The sequence below is a fragment of the Trachemys scripta genome, chromosome 8, assembly GCF_013100865.1.
Source record: "Trachemys scripta elegans isolate TJP31775 chromosome 8, CAS_Tse_1.0, whole genome shotgun sequence".
Lineage (NCBI taxonomy): Eukaryota > Metazoa > Chordata > Testudines > Emydidae > Trachemys > Trachemys scripta.
This window is the reverse complement of record NC_048305.1, coordinates 47,162,782-47,180,444: the sequence shown is the minus strand read 5'-3', so window position 1 is coordinate 47,180,444 and position 17,663 is coordinate 47,162,782. Positions and strand designations below refer to the sequence as shown.

Here is a 17,663-nt window from a genome sequence, read left to right as displayed (position 1 = left end):
TATCTATAATGAGCAGAATCAGAATCCTGGACCAAAACACTCCTAAACTTGGAGGGTAGAAACCCAGGTCTTAGTCTGCTTATAGATTCCCATGACCATTATGATCATCTCACATGACCTGCCGGATACAAACCAAAGAACATACCTTGGTAATTTCTGCATCAAACCCATAACTTGTGTGACTGAAATAGGTTCAGAGTGATCAAGCTGGGGCCATTATAAAGAAATCTCTAAACTGTGAACTTGGATCTCAGATGCGGCTCCAGGCTTTCGGCACATGCCAACCCTAAACATCAGAATGTGAACAACAGAACCACCAGACAAAATGCTAAGGTGAAATCCCGATTCCACTGACGTCAATGGCAACCCCCCCTTGATTTCAATGGCATCAGGGTTTATAATTTTAAAAAGGCCAATTTTAACAAATTAAGGGGACTGGTAAGGGAAGTGGATTGGGCAAACGTATTAAGGGACCTAAAGGCAGAAGAAGCCTGGGATTACTTTAAGTTAAAGATGCAAGAGCTGTCAGAGGCCTGTATCCCCAAAAAGGGAAAAAGATTACTAAGCAAGAGACTTAGACCGAGCTGGATGAGCGACCGGCTGAAAGGGGCGATTAGGAAAAAACAGAAAGCGTACAAAGAGTGGAAGAGGGGAGGGATCAGTAAGGAAACTTACCTTAGCGAAGTCAGAGAATGTAGAGATAGAGTGAGAAAGGCCAAAGGCCGGGAAGAGTTGGACTTAGCGAGGGGAATTAAAAGTAATAGTAAGAGGTTTTACAGCCATATAAATAGGAAGAAAGCAAAGAAAGAAGAAGTGGGACCGCTGAAGACTATAGCCGGAGAGGAGATTAAAGATAATCTAGGCATGGCGCAATATCTCAATGAATATTTTGCATCGGTGTTTAATGAGGCCAATGAAGGTATTAGGGATACTAGCACCGTTACAGAGGGGCATACGGGATGGGGGATTACCGCATCCGAGGTAGAAACAAAACTAGAACGCCTTAATGGGACTAAGTCGGGTGGACCGGACGATCTTCATCCGAGAATATTGAAGGAATTGGCGCGGGAAATAGCAGGCCCATTAGCGACTATATTTAATGAATCTGTAAACTCGGGGGTAGTCCCGTTAGACTGGAGAATAGCCAATGTGGTTCCTATTTTCAAGAAAGGGAAAAAAAGTGACCCGGGTAACTATAGGCCTGTTAGTTTAACATCAGTAGTGTGCAAGGTGCTGGAGAAGATTCTGAAAGAGAAACTAGTTGAGGACCTTGAGGTTAATGGCAAATGCGATAAATTACAGCATGGTTTTACGAAGGGCAGATCGTGCCAAACGAATCTGATCTCCTTCTTTGAGAAAGTAACGGACTTATTAGATAAGGGAAATGCGGTGGACCTAATTTACCTGGATTTCAGTAAAGCGTTTGATACAGTACCCCATGAGGAACTATTGGTTAAAATGAAAAACATGGGGATCGATATGAAAATCCAGAGGTGGATAGGGAATTGGTTAATGGGGAGAATGCAGCGGGTCGTATTAAAGGGTGAATTGTCGGGTTGGAGGGAGGTTACTAGTGGAGTGCCTCAAGGTTCGGTTTTGGGACCCATCTTATTTAATCTATTTATAACTGACCTCGGGACAGATTGCAAGAGTGGGCTGATAAAGTTTGCGGATGATACGAAGGTGGGAGGAGTTGCAAACTCGGAGGAGGATAGGGATACTCTGCAGGGAGACTTGAATGAGCTTGTGAATTGGAGTATTAGAAATAGGATGAAATTTAATAGTAAAAAGTGTAAGGTTATGCACTTGGGGACGAATAATAACAATTTTAGTTACAAGATGGGGACGCATTGGTTAGAAGTAACGGAAGAGGAGAAGGACCTAGGGGTCCTTGTGGACCGCAGGATGACTATGAGTCGGCAATGTGACGTGGCGGTGAAAAAAGCCAATGCGGTCTTGGGATGTATTAGGCGAGGTATATCTAGTAGAGATAGGGAGGTCCTGCTTCCGTTGTATAAGGCACTGGTGAGACCTCATTTGGAGTACTGTGTGCAGTTCTGGTCTCCAATGTTTAAAAAAGATGAACTCAAACTGGAACGGGTGCAGAGAAGGGCGACTAAGATGATCAGAGGAATGGAAAACCTGTCGTATGAAAAGAGATTAGAGGAGCTTGGGTTGTTTAGTCTGACAAAGCGAAGGCTGAGGGGGGATATGATTGCTATCTTTAAATATATCAGAGGGGTTAATACAAGGGAGGGAGAGGAATTATTCCAGTTTAGTACTAATGTGGACACGAGAACGAATGGATACAAACTGGCCGGGGGGAAGTTTAGGCTAGAAATTAGACGAAGGTTTCTGACCATCAGAGGGGTGAAATATTGGAACGGCCTTCCGAGGGAAACGGTGGGGGCGACGGACCTGTCTGGTTTTAAGATTAAGTTGGATAAGTTTATGGAGGGAATGGTTTAATGATAAAACATAGTAGTCAAGGAAAACCAAGCAATGGTACATGAACAACATAATGGCCAACAAGGGTCAGGCTAGAGACTCTTGCCTATATGCTCGGGGTATTACTGATCGCCATATTTGGGGTCGGGAAGGAATTTTCCTCCAGGGTAGATTGGCCGAGCCTCTGGAGGTTTTTCGCCTTCCTCCGCAGCATGGGGCAGGGATCACTAGCAGGAGGGTCTCAGCCGATTGAAGTCACTAAAACACAGGACTGGGGACTTCAACGGTAGAGTACAGGGAAGGGTCTTGCGGCCTGCGGCATGCAGGGGGTCAGACCAGATGATCATAATGGTCCCTTCTGACCTTAATGTCTATGAGTCTATGAGTCTATGAGGATTTCATCCTTAAAAAACCTGAAGTGCATCATTAGCTCATGCTGAGACTCCAAATTCTCCTTTCCCTTTATGCTGAGATAAAGTTCCTGACAAGAAATGTCATTGTGAACTAATTGTTTAATACTGGTGTTACTGTGCTTGATAATTACATTTTTGGAAGGTATTAGTGGAATCCCTTTCCTAAAGGTTGTAGGCTGAGGGAGCAGTTATGTGATTTGCAGCTAATTGTGCAATTAGGTTTGTTGATTATACACAGCAAGGCTGCTACTCTGTAATGTAACAAATGAGATAAGTAGTGAGGATGGGTTAAACCACTTCCCCTCTCATCCACTGCAATAGCAGCCTCCGATTCTCATTTAATTTATTCAGAGCATCATAGACGTTAAGGCCAGAAGGGACCATTGTGATCATCTAGTCTGACCTCCTGCATAACCCAGGTCTAAAACGTCACCCAGTCATTTCTGCATCAAGCCCATAACTTCTGTTTGAGCTACAGTATGTATTTTAGAAAGATAGCCCCTCTTGATTTGAAGACTTCAAGTGATGTAGTATCCACCACACCCTTAGGTAGATTGTTCCATGGTTAAATACCCTCACTGTTAAAAATGTACACCTTATTTCTAGTCTGAATTTGTCTAGCTTCAGCTTTCAGACACTGGATCTTGTTATGTCTTTTTCTGCTAAATTAAAGAACCATCTACTTCCAGAAATCTCTCCTTCTATAGGTACCTTCAGACCACAATCAAGTCACCTCTTAAGCTTCTCTTGGATAAACTAAATAGATTGAGCTTCTTAAATCTCTCACTATGTATTGCCAACCCCAAGTGTTCAAAAATCACAAGTCAGATCCCCTGACATCATGAGTTGTTTGTTTTTTTAAAATCCCAGGATTTTTAAGCCAAATACTTGAGGTTCGTATTTGTCGTCCGGCTTCTGAGCCTTTAGGACCACTCATGTCACTGCTTTGAGCTTTTCTCTGCAACCAGGAGGCTATAAACTTACTTTAAAAAAAAAGAAAGAAAGCTGAGATGCTTGCACAATCACATGACTCCAGGAGCTGACGCTTCAAATAAAACACGTAATATTGGGAGACTAGAGATTATGCTATGAGAGTTGGCAACCCAACAATGTACTCTGCAATAGTTGTGAATAGAGTTCCTTTGGAGAAGTATCTTCTATTTTACTTAGTACCCAGAAAAAAATGACAACAGTAATAATGCTTAGAGCTTTATAAACTTTAGGCCAGATCCCTAGCTGGGGTAAATCATTGAACCAGAGGATCCGGCATATTATTCTTAACAGAACCCCTACAAAGAGGGGCGGGATTATTAACCCAATTGCACAGATGCAGAAAAGGAAGCCCAAGAAGGATAAGGCCCAGTTTGTTGAATTAAGCCACCAACCTGCGGTGGCCCATGGGGAGCTGCAGGAGGGATTGTGCTTTGGGAAGAACAGTCCCTTCCCACAAGCCGTGGTGTGTCAGAGCAGCATGCACTTCACGCTGTCCCTTTGGAGGAGGCAACTTGGCACTCCCAGCTCTGCTTTACACTAGTATTAAAATGCAAACCAGAGTGATATCATGGAGAAAAATCAAGGGGCTGGTGGCTTTTTTCTTCAGAGCTTCCGTTCCTTGCAGGTGAGAAAAAAAAAAACACCTAAGCTAGCTGGAGACTAAATAAGAAGAAACATTTCCTTTCATTAAGGAGAATATAAATATTTCACTAGGGGATTTAGGAGCACAAATCCCACCGAAAGTCAATGGAAAATCTGCCCCACAATTGCTTGGTTTCCTATCCTTTCTCCTAGGTCATTTTCTCACACTATAAATACCATTGTGTGCTGTTTTAATGTTGCCACATAAAATCATGTTCATGTTTTTACCTTGTAAAGTCTGTTTACATTTAAAAAGGGAGGGTCTCAAACAATGTCCCAGCTCATTAAATTTGGGGGGAGAGGGCGGATTCTGAAAAAGAAATGTTTTCAGTTATTGTTTAATTCTGGCCTGGGCCTAGATACACATTAAACTTTCAAGGGCTCTGATTTTCAGCCCCTGAGCCACAAGAAACTAACATGCTTGTCAATGTATGGTTTTTATTTTTCTGAGTGTTATTTTTTCCCCTCTGTTTTATTTTACCAGCTGCGGTGCCAAAAAAAATAAAAACGAAAAGCCAAAGCAAACGGCTGTGACTGGCTTCACAAGTGCAGCTTTATATGAGCAACTACAGATGTAGTTTTGATCTGTGAGTAATGTGTTTGTACCCCAAAAATAAATAAAAATACCAACCCAAACTCCGCAGCAATGATGAAATCCAGAATGTTTATCATCTCCGATTTTAATACCCAAAAACTTCCCAGCGTAGGCGCCGACCCCATGGGTGCTCCGGAGCTGGAGCACCCATGGAAAAAAAATAGTGGGAGCTCAGTACCCACTGGCAGCCCCACAAATCAACTCCCCCCCTCCCTCCCAGCACCTCCCACCCGCCACGGAACAGCTGTTTAGCAGCATCCAGGAGATGCTGGGGGAGGGGGAGGAGGAGGAGGAGGAGAAGCGAGGGTGGGGTGTGCTTTGGGGAGGGGGCAGAACAGGGCAGAGCAGGGGCAGGGGCTTGGGGGAAGGGATGGAGTGGGGGCGGGGCCTGGGGTGGAGCAGGGGCTCGAGCATCCCTCAGTAACTCATAAAGATGGCACCTATGCATCCCAGTTGCAACTGGCATCCCTCCCCAGTTTAGGGCCTCATCCAAAGTCAACAGGAGACATGTCATTGATATCAATGGGCTTTGGATCAGGCCTTTAAATAATTTTGCCAATCGTTGGCTATATAGAAATTCAGACTTCACTTTCTCAACCTACTTCCCTTTCTAAAAAAGGTCATTTCTTCCCAAGGAAAGGTTTTCCAAAATCTCTTGAGATTTACTGAGCTGCGCACAGTTTGATTTGGTGTGAACGGCTGGTGATCATAGTGTCATGGTTGCTATCTTGGCCAATAACACACTGGGGACTGAAGCAGGGACATCCAGACTTGAAACCTGAGCTGCTACAGTTGAGCTAAAGAGCCAACCCCCTTGGGTGGAGGCTGTAACAGACTCCTATGCTCTGTGGTTTGGGTACAAGGAGCAGGGCCGGCTCCAGGCACCAGCGGAGGAAGCACGTGCCTGGGGCGGCACATGCTAAGGGGCTGCATTCCGTCCGTTCTTGGGGCGGCAGAGTCCGAGAAGCTTTTTTTTTTTGCGCTTCGGCAGTTCGGGTGGCACCAGTCCAAGCATTTTTTGGGGTTTTTTTTGCTTGGGGCAGCAAAAATGGTAGAGCCGGCCCTGACAAGGAGGACAGGTAGTACATGCTCAGCAGTTGGTTACACCGACACCAATATTCCGCACTGCTCCTAAAATGTCTGACCCCAACTGCTCTGTAATGATCAATTTCACCCGCACTGGGAAATGTCTAGGCTTGATTCACAAACACACGAAAGTAACAATGAAAACTTGAGGCCAGATTCTGCTCCCATTAAAGCAAAAACACCCTGGACTTCAGCAGACGCAGGCCCTGGATTCCAAGTCAGGGCCCATTCCACAGAACATTATCATCTTTGGGTGAAATTCACGCCTGTGCTGATGGCCAGCACAAGTGCCATGCACCATTTAAGACTTGCTAATTCACAAAATAAGGCTTCAGAGTTGCTGTTTATAAATGGAACCTTAATTAGCTGGGGCTGGCTCTATGCATATGGACAAATTTCACCCAGAAAGTGAATTTTGACCCTGAAATCACAAGTATGCACTGTGCAAACCTGATTCCAAGATGCACCCTCATCCACTCAGGGAACAGAAACAATGCCAGCTGACCTCTGTGTCCAATCCAAAGGATTGCAATGAACGGCTTGCAAATCATCTGTAGACCCGGCAATATTCGGAGAAATCAGTGGGCAAATAATTTCTAATGACCTGGTCAAGTGGAGGAAATCGAGGTCTGTTCATGGACAGAAAAAGAGGTGACCCAGGCCAAATACACACACACACACACACCACAAATATCTTCCTTGGGCACTAAAATAAATTCTGCAAATTCCTGAGAGATTCAGGGCATTTGTAAGAGAACGCTATGCCAAATGAAGAGGGGGTAAGAATATCTAAATACTGGCTTGTTTGGTTGCACCATGAGGTGACAATACTTGGGGCCCTGCCTAGGGGCAGTGCAGTGGGTATTACAGGCAAAGTGGCTTCACTGAGCCCCTCTGCACCAAGGAAATGGTATCTTCTGCTTAATGCAGAAGGCTATGAAGCGAGCCAAGGAAGGCTCCCCCCTCCTCCTCACATTGCCTCAGGGCTGTAGTCACAGCCTTCTAATGGCTTCACAATTCCCTGCCATGGAGAGTTGGGGGAAGATGAGCATTCCCAGCTCAACTCCTCCTAACTAAACACTACCACAAATAAAAATCATGGAACTAATATAATGTTTCCCATCATCCCTCGGCTTGTTCTCTTTCCCCCTAGCCTGTGTCAGTCTGCCCCTTCAGGGCAGGAAGTGTCTAGTACTGTTTTAGAGCCCTATCACAATGAGGTCCCTATATTGGTTGGTCGGTAGGCACTACTGTATTAAATGTCATTCATTCATTATTTCCCCTGTTTCTGCTATCAAGATACCCAGGGCTTAGTGTTGTGTACTGAATGGCAGGATTAGTGCTTATGTGAGTATTTGGATTTAGGCAACTTCAGTATTTGCAATTGTTAATGGATTCCCCTTCATGTTTTACGTTAAAGTGCCATTCATAAAAGCTTTATAAAGGGGTAATAAAAGATTAATAGATGTTTTATGAAATGGTTAATCAATTATGATAGAGCCAATAAATCAGTTGGTCATAACTCAGACTGGGAAGAAAAGGTTTTCCTGCCCTGTGCCAATTTTGGACATTTTGAAAAATTTTCCCCATCTTCAATTGGGCCGAAAAGTCACAATCTGGAAAAGTCGCCTCGACTCAAAGCAACGGAAACTTTATTTTAAACCAAACATTTTTCAAGTCGGATGCTTCACTGAACCCGAGGCTTCTTCGCAAATTGGCGTTTTTCGGTGAAAATTATTTAGTTGAAAAATCCCCAACCTACTCTTATTAGAACCATCTGTAACGCTTTCTACTGATGTGCTTATACCCATCCATAAATACATACTAGAACATCTAATACTCATTTCTAAACTCTTTATGAATGAAAATCTTAATCCCATTGCAAGCAGAAAGAAATGCTGCAGATACTGGGGAAATGTAACTATTTATCTTAGGTAAAATGTTTTTTAAAGCCACCATAAAGTTTGTCCAAATCCCTTATCTGGATAATTTTGTTTTAAATCAACATCTAGACACATAGGTGAAATACTGGCCCCATTGAGTTAAATGGCAAACCTCCCATTGACTTCAACTGACCAAGATTTCATCATGGGATCCAATCCTGCTGGCACTGAAGTCAACGAGAGCTTTGCCATTGATTTGTATGGAAGAAGGTCTAGGCCAATAAACAACTATTTTACATTCATAAACTCTCATTTAAGTACCCCTGGGTGAGATTTTGGATGTAATATTTAGGAGCTTACCTTTGGAAATTGAGCCAACAGAACTAACTTATAAATCACCTACAATAATAACTAACCATTACAGAATCATAGATTAGTTTAGAATAATTAGACATTTCCAATATTAACTGCTTTCTCCACATTAATTTCATGCTAATAATGCCAATACAATACATATCAAGACTGTGGGCCTGTTTGTGTGCATCTCTATGTGGATCTCAGCCAGAATATATCTTCTAAGCAATTGTCACTAAATCTGGCACATGAAGAAACCGAACTATAAGCAGAATAAGAGGAAGATTAGTAGGTTTAGAAAATAGTTATTAAAAGCATACAAGTGTGGGAAATCTCAATACAGCTAAAAGAAACTGAAAGAGTATAGAAACTAAAAGAGTTTTTCCCCCATCCCCTCTTCTCTATGCTGTCACACTAATTAACGTGATCTGGTTATCTTGTATGAAAACAATCTGCATACCCATTGTAACTCATACTGTCTCCATTCTGCTGTGTTCCCTTAACTTCTGTATTTTTCATCTCCTTAAAGGTCTGATCCTATTCCCACAGAATTCAATGGCAAAACTCCCACTGACTTCAATGGTGTAGGACTGAGCCCTTAATACTTAGGCAACAATTAATTTAATTTATAATTATACTGTCAAAGAGTTGTTTTTTTTTATTTCTAGTAAAAAGTTAGTAATAAAATGAAACCATCTAATAATTAGATCAAGTGGTATATTCACAATAAATTGGCTTTTCATTTGTATACATTTCTGAGTATGTAACTCTCTATCTATCTCTGGGCTGGAACCATTTTTCCAAGTAGTTCTTACTCATGCAAAGAGTCCCAGTCAGCCAGATCCCCTCCACTTGGTGGAAATCAGCATTGCTCGGTGCATTTCAACAGAGATTTTGCAATGTGCCCCAGTTGCAAATCTGGCTCAGTGACTACACTGTGACATCTTATTTCAATAAGGTAGATTCATATGAGTAAAGGCAGCAGGACTGGGCCCCTTTTCTAGCTAAACATTCAGAAGCCATGAAAACAGACATATATAAGGCACAACCTCAAAAGCCAAGCGTACGGCAACTTAGGCAGGTGTTTATATTGTGACATTTCATCATATTTTCCCTTCACTACCATAATAGCAAGGAAGTATGTTCTGAAGACGCATTTTGAATTTTTTTTTAAAAGAGGACACATTACATTGCTTTTAATCCCACAAAGTACTAAAACTTGCAGCTATATTTTTACCAATGGATTAATACGACACACACATACCAAGGCATGAGACCAAAAAAAACCCACAACCGTTTTTAATTTTTTTAGCTGAACCTCTTCCTTTCATTTCAGCTTCAGAGAGTTCTTTCCTTGTTTCCTGAGCGTTTGAAAACAACGCCAAGCTTCCACTCTCACAAATTCTGCTTCAAACTTTACTTATAGCTGCAGTAATTAAACTCATGTCCTCTACACAGGCCTTAAAGGGAAGTTACAGAAGTCGCTTTAGCGAAATATAAGATTTGCTCTAGAATACACTCTCCTTATTAACATGGCAAGAGAAGAACTTTGCCAGTATACTCAGTTTTCTAATATATCAGATACATTTCCAACGTTTCTGAATGAATATCATGGGGCTTGTCAATATGTGTAGTATTCTCATGCATAAAAGTCTGAATATTTGACTCCTGGGAAGTGCCCTGTTAAACAAGCCCACTGGCCCACAAACTTGGGTGGCCACTGATGCATCTCCAGCATACTGGACATTATGGTACTTCCGGGAAGGGCATGGGCCCACCCTCACCTATGTGACACCGCCCTACCACCCGGAGGATGAGATTTTGAAGAGCCGCTGGCATGACCTCACATGCGGTCACACCTCCTGGGGCAGAGTGGTGCGCTCTTTGGTGTTGCCCATCCAGGGTACGGCACAGGGGACAAAACCATAGGAAAAAAGAGGACTGTCCGGCTTAATGTGGGACGAATGGCTGGCCTCCCACCAGCACACCCCTGCAAAGACACAAACTAAACAACTCGCAGAACCTGGGAAAATGAGCCCCAGCATTAAACACTGAGAAACCTGCAAAACTGCTACTGACTTTAGTGGCAGCAGGATCTGGGCCCATTTTCCTGGTTTGCCAAGGGCCTGATCCAAAATCCCATTAAAGCAGTAGGATTCTTTCCATTGGCTTTAAACGGGCTTTGAAGCAGGCCATCCTGAGGGTCCAGCTCTGCCACGTAGGTAGCACCCATAGTAAAAGGCAGCAAGCAGGCCTGGAGGAGTTGTGCAGGGAATCACAAGCCCTCCCTAGCAGCCACAGGGAGCCAAACCCAGGGAATGAGAGAGAGGGAAATGTCACCTCTGCTGACCTGCTTTCAATGTCAATGCTTTTAAGAGAATAATTTCCAGAGTAGATACAAAACTTCTTAACTATTATCTGTAGCTACATCACACAATGATTATGGTACCAGTGAGCTACTGGCTCTCAGCAGAGAACTTACTTGCTGCCCTTTGGTGAATTATTATGCATACACCTGATTCAGGGAATCCCTGTAAACCCCCATCTATCCCCTCTGCCCAACTGGCATCAAGAGGTCCCTGGGGCGATGCAGTCTGGAGGGGAGGGTGGGCCCATGGGGTGCTGTGTCTGTGGGAAAGTAGCAGTTCCAGGGCCACTCTTGCTTCCGTCCCTTATGCTGGGGGAGAAAGCTCCTTGCTCTCCGAACTTCCCCCCAGCCCTGCCTTTAGCACTGCAGAAGGATTTGAATGGGAAATACAACAAGAGGGACTCCCATTCCACCCCAGTACCTACTAAAGGACACATCCTGTGGTTCTCACCCAAGTCAACTCCTGCTGGAGTCAAGATTAGTCCTGCCTGGGTGAAGACATCAGGAGCAAGGCCCCACTCCCTGTCTTAACAAGAAGGTGCCCCCTCTCCCCACCTTTCCAGCCCTGCAGGGTTACTTCCAAGACTGGGACTCTGCAGATACGGGTTTGATTCCCTGTGGGGGCTTGGCTAAGTCACCTAGAATGAAATCATGCCCTCACTGAAGTGAATGGGAGTTTTGCCATTAAGCCCAATGGGACCAGAATTTCGCCGTTAATCTCTGGGTGCCTCAGTTCCCCCATCTGTGCAATGGGGTGAAAGGGTGAACACACGGAAGATTGGGAGGTGCTCAGACACTGCAGTGATGGGGGGCTGGTAAGCTCCTTAGATAAATACTTTGGGTGCATTTGAGATCATATGAAAGAAACCAGGAATCCCCATTTTTAAAGCTACATAGAGGGGCTTGGGGAAGTGGTGTGGAACAACCCAGCAGATATCCCGCTGGGACATACTGTGTGTGCAGAGTTCTGTGTGGCAAATACAGCCTGTGTGCCCGTGAAGAATCCACCCGCTCCAGGGGCCACTTGAGGCCTTTCAGGAACCTGAATCCCGTTAGCTTTCCATGGGCTCCCGAGTGCACAGGGCCCTTCTGAAACTGCAGCCCTTGCAACACTTGTAGTTGTCCCCCCGGCCTCTAGCCTTAGCAAGGCGGTGGGCTCCACACAACAGGAAACAGACACAATCTCACCCGCTGGGGGTCCGGCTGCGTCCCCAGAGTGTCCCGAACACAGAGCCGCAGCCCAGACACAAGGGGCGCGGCTGAGTGAGAAGCGACGGAGGGAAATAGTCCCGTGCAGCGAAGCCAGCCCTGGCCAGCTGCTGGCCATCGCCCTTAGCCCGTCGGTAGCCGCGTGCATGCGGGAGTGCGCGTTTGGCCGGGGGCTCGGGCACACTGTGGCTGCGCTCCAGCAAAGCGATGCACCTGATTGCCACGCACGGCCCTCGCTCCCCCGGCCCCACAGCTCCGTTCTCAGATCGCTTCTCCCCGCGGATCAGACCCGGACCTGCGGCCTCCAGGACAGGCCTTTCTCCGGGCAGAGATCGCGCTCTGAAAGGACCGGGGTGGGGGCTGGCCGGCCGATCTGATCGCGCTCAACTTACTTCTCATAGTCGAGCTTGCAGTAGAGCTTCTTGTCTCGGTAGAAGCAGGTGGTCTCCAGAGGCTCCTTGCAAGAGGCGCACTGCACGCACTGCTCGTGCCACAAGCTGTCATTGAGCCGCAGCAGAAACCGGTCCGAGATCACCCTCTGGCAGCCCTCGCACACCGACTTGGGGCTCACGGCTCTGCCTGCGACCAAAGAAACCCAGAGAGGGGTGGCACCATGGGCAGCAAAGAGGCCCTTTCCCCCGGCCTCCCTTCCCCAACGACCCCAGGCTGTGGGTCTCCAATGAGTCACGAGCCACTTCCAGAGGCTCCTTGGGCTTGTTGTGCCTCTTCTTGGAAGAGCGGGGGGCCTGAGCAAACCAAAACGATCATTACAACGGCAAGGGGATGTTTTCCGGGCAGAGAAATGATCCGGTGAACTTATTTCACCAGAGCAAGGATTCCCAGGCCGCCCTGACACAAACCCGTGGGATTTGCATACACGCGCCTTAGACACCACGCAAGGGGGACACACAGGCGAGAAAATACACTGCCCGCTGTTTGGTGTGTCCCCTCCGCAACTGAGCGGGTGCGAGTCAGACTCGAGTCTCAAGAATATTTTGTTATTTTTTTCCCTAAACGAATTTGTAGGAAAATAACAAAAATAGTTGATCTCCCAAAGATGGCAAAAGATGATCGACAGGAAATCCACTATGGAGATAAACATCTCGATGGGAAGCGGTTAGTTTTTCAAAGAATTAACCTTCCTTATTTAAATTCGTGTTTATGCTCACGAAAGCGCCCCCCGCCCCCAGGTTAGGAGCTACCCCCCCCCTTTCCCCCGTGACACATTTTTTTAAAAAGTGGCATTGAAAGAATGAAATGTTTGGGGTCGAAATAATCCTAAAGGAACCCGTTTGACTCACGAGATAAGGAGAGAATTTATAAATCAACAAAAACTAGGAGCAGATATCATCAAAGGGGAAATGTTGTGCCTCGTGCTAATAGAGAAGTGAAATGAAGACGAAAAAGAAAACACTTCAGCTAATTAAAAAAAGAAATTTCACTCGTTTGAATTTTAAGATTTTTTATCAACAGTTGAACTGTGAACCTTGAACACGAATTTAGTTTTAAGTCATCTATTCTGGAATTAGGTATTTCTTACAAGGACTAAACATTCTTCAAAATATGGGTATTTTCCTCTTAAACTAATCTAGATAGATAGATTTAGATTTCACAAATATGTAGTGTGTATATCTTATATGTGCACAGTATATATGTGAGTATATATGTATGTTTTATATATATACACACACTACATTTGTGTGTTATAGATCTATAGTTAGAAACAAAAATTAGTGTAGCTAATATAGAGAAACGCGCTATAGAATAAAATAACAGGAATGATATCGGAGATGGTAAATTTGTACACATTCCATCGGAATAAATTCCACAATGCTATCGGCACCAATCTGAGATTTCCAACACTGTAATTATTATGTTTATTATTATTACTAATCAAAGCAAGAAAGAGAGAGCGATCTAAGCGGTTCATTCTTTTTTTTTAATCCATTAATTTTATAACGCTAACATCGCAAATTAGGTGGATATTTTTCATTTCTTTTAAGAGTGGGGAAGACAATTAAAAAACAAACGATTCAATGAAAAATCGCCCGTTTTCCTGAATCCTAGCCTAATATTCTGGAAGGCAATTTTCAAATAGTTTTTATTTTGATTTTTCAAGGCCTGTTTAACAAAAACAAAAGACAATCCCGGGTGAAGAAAAAAGCAGAATCCGCCTGCTCCACGCACAAAGGCTGCGGATTTCGATCCCTGGTTCTTCTACACTTGATTTTATTTGTAACTTTCTCACAGGTGGGAAATTAGTTCTAAACTCGGGGGAGGGGAGGTAATGTATGCACCTAACTGGACTGTTTATTCTTGGTCACTGGAACCAGGGCGCGTGCCCACCGGAGTGAAATCGTGCAAACTTTTGCTGAGGCTCTGGCTAAATCCGATTTCTTGCCTTCTCGCTCTGAGAACGTCAGCGGCACATTCACACATGCATTCGGTAGTGGAGTGCGGGAAGGGCAGGGAAGAAAAGGCCCAATTTAACCGCAGCTTTAGACTGGACCGAGATTTCAGGGGGAAGCTAGATCTGCGCGGCTGGAGGGGCTTCAGATTTCACCAGGGGCTTGAAATCAACCATTGCCCCAGAGAGCGCACGAAACCGAGCCGAACCCCTGGTCTCTTACCGGGGCAGCAAGGGAGCTGCGCAGCGCCTCACGCCCTCGTAAGACTCAGCAGCCTTTTCTTTTCCCTGTCCAACGGGTGGGATGCGGGGCCCCCCTCCCGGCCCCCTCAACCCTGGGGCGAGATCAGCACGGGAAGTTTTTTGCAACTTACCCAGCAAGGAGGAGAATGGGGCCGAAGTCTCCAGCGCGTTCTGCAAATTCTCTTCCATTTTCAACCCGTCTAACATGGTGAGGGACTGGGAGGGGAGTCAGCCCGGCTGCAAAACAGCAATGGACACGCGGCGCTTAGACGCACCCCAGAGCCAGGCTGGGGCCGAAATTGACAAGGCGGGGGGGAGAGGGGAAGGGGGGGGGAGGGGGGTCGCTACTCGATCAGATTTTGACCTAGGCCGGTTGGCTCGTTGCAAGAACTCCCTTGGCCCCCACCTCCGGGGATCCAGGGCTGCATCTTCCCAACTGGTCCCCTCCCAGCGGACCCCGCTTCAGCTCCATCCCCTCTTTGCAGGCGAGGCGAGGATCCATCTCTACCACCGCTCCGAGAGGGACCCAGGGCAATCAGAAAGCCGCTGGGGAACCCCGCAAAGTCCCCTCGCTTTGCGCCCAACCCCATCCCAAGGCAGAGCTCGCTTACCTGGCCGGCGGGGGAGACAGTTGCAAAGTAGCAGCAAAGGGGGAATCCCTGGTTCCTGCGGGCAGACGCGCCTGGGGGGCCTTGGAGGAAAGGCCGATTCCTCCCCTGGGCCGGCAGCCCCCGCAGCAGCCCCCCGGCTGCTCTTCGGCAGGGCTTTGCCCCCTCCTCGCTCCCAGGGGCCGGCAGAGCCTTCCTGCCCCGAGACCAACTCGGGCCGCTCTCCCCGTGGGTTGCGCTTTTGCAGAGCGAACCCGGCCGGGCCAGCTGTGTTTGCTCCTCGGGGTGGGGAGCTGCAGGTGAGCGGGAGGCGGTTACCCGGAGTTGCTGGCATATGTCTGCTTCTCTCTCGGGTAGGTGGCTTCCCCTAGCAGTTCTCCTCGGGCCCTACGCTGCGCTAACCTAGGGGAAAGCGAGCTCGGGGCTTAGCTCTCTCCCTGCTGCGGGAGCTGGTCTCATTTCCTGACTCTGGTACCTCCCAGTCTCATCTCTAAGTTTCCTCCCCATCTGCAACTCTCCTGCCTCACCGCACCCTCTCTCTCTCCATACTAGCCTGCTCCCTGTCTCTGCAAACGCAGCTCCGAAATGAAGAGAGGACATAGGGTGCAGTAAAGACGTGTAAAGCACCCACGCCGCATGCATATTTAATAGTGGGGGGGGGACACCCTACACCCAAGCAATATTAGGGTGGTACATCTAACCACTCACAGCCGGGAAATGCTCAAGTTAAGGTCGAATGTGCAATCTTAGCATCACAGTGTATGCACTAGGATACAATCTTTGGGGGAAACCCGAGTTCCCCTGAAATCAATGGCAAACTCCCATTAACTTCAGTGGGGCCGGAATTTCACCCTTTAATTTGAGGGTCGCGCTATTCTTCAACTAATATTGTATATCTTACGTTTAAAAAAAACCTTTAACTAGACGTGTGTAGCATTTTGTATTCCTACTTCAGCTGTACAAACAGTGCCTGATAATCATCGATAGGGAAAGCACCCAGGAAAAAGTAGTTAGGCAACATATTTCAGACGCAGGACAGCAAAGCGGAGCCAAATTTTAACGTCTGAATTCAGTTTTTGCCTGATCTGGAGCTAAGTAAATCTCCCATTCATTTTAAGGGCAGCTGTATCCAAAACATGCAAGGTTTAATATCTTGAAAATATACTGTCATTATTTAATTCAAGGAAATAATTAGTTCTTGGGAAAACACATGTCAGACAATGAAACAATCAAATCAGTTTGCACCTTGACAGGTTAGAAATACCGTCTTAATGGGAAATACACCCTGCCTCGAAAGTTGTCAGTATCAATGTTTTCATCTGCTATAGGAAATTAAAGAAACCGTTTTGCAATATTATCATCATTTCATTTTGTATTGCAAAGTACTCAAAACATTTTGGATTTCGCTAAAGAACTTGGGGCTAGGCCTGCTCGGAAAGAAATATTGGACCAACTCTTCATATTAAAGATACATTTTAATAAATTATCATATATACTGCTATTATATGGACTGATAAGGTTATTATTTGATCATGCATAAATGTATCTTCATCCAAAGAGGGAAATCGCTGGATTTTGGATGCAGTGTTCACACCATTATTTAATGTCATGCTTGGGGCGGGGGAACCCTTTTTAAAAAACCCAAGTCAGTCCAGATATTCTGTAACATTAAGATAATGAACTCAGAAAAAATTAAGATACTAATATATGACAAGATATTAAACATGTTTATCCATCGCATCTACATTACATTCCTTAATAATGTTACATTATATATTATTTGAGACATAATCTGTGATCACTTAATTAAAGACTATTGTTTACATACGCTTAAGATGGCATTTAAATTTGTACAGGCAACTTTAACCCCAGCATTTCCTGGCTTTTAAGTACTTCTCAGAGCCATTTTAAATGTGCATTATTTGCATTTAATTAGATCACATTTTGATTATCAACCACTTATAATAGTACAAAGACAAGGCATATTTCCACTAGTTGTGTTTCAGTAGTGCCTAGATGTTCCAACAGATGTCAGGGTCCCATTGTCTGAGACCCTGTAGAGAGTAGAATGGATTTGCAAATGTTCCTTGAAACAGTTTTCCTGTGGAAAATGAAATTTTAACTTAGTTGCAATTTTTCATGAAAATGTATCAATTTGGGTGAGAATTGTGTTTTAAAAAGTGGAAAAACAATTTTCAAAATGTTGAACATCCCATTTTGACATTTTTGAACTGAAAAGTTTTGATGGTTCATTGCAAAGTGCCTTTTCATCTTGCATTGTATTTTAGAAATATATCTATATAATAAAAATAAAAACAAATCCCCCTAGCAATAAAATATTTCACATTTCTAGAAACAACATATTTTGATTGGCCCCAAACAATTTTTTTATTTGGTTTTGCCATGCTTTTTGA

General features: G+C 45.0%; 1 protein-coding gene across 1 annotated transcript in view; it reads right to left on the bottom strand.

The window, feature by feature from the left end:
• Window positions 1–14,848, bottom strand: part of LMX1A (LIM homeobox transcription factor 1 alpha) — a 140,517-nt gene extending 125,669 nt beyond the window's left edge. Inside the window, exons 1-2 of the mRNA XM_034779558.1 lie at window positions 14,773–14,848; window positions 12,384–12,570 (exon numbers count right to left, since the gene is read on the bottom strand). Of these exons, the coding sequence (XP_034635449.1) occupies window positions 12,384–12,570; window positions 14,773–14,848 (263 nt within the window). The remainder of the gene's footprint in view (window positions 1–12,383; window positions 12,571–14,772) is intronic.
• Window positions 14,849–17,663: the final 2,815 nt, after the last annotated feature.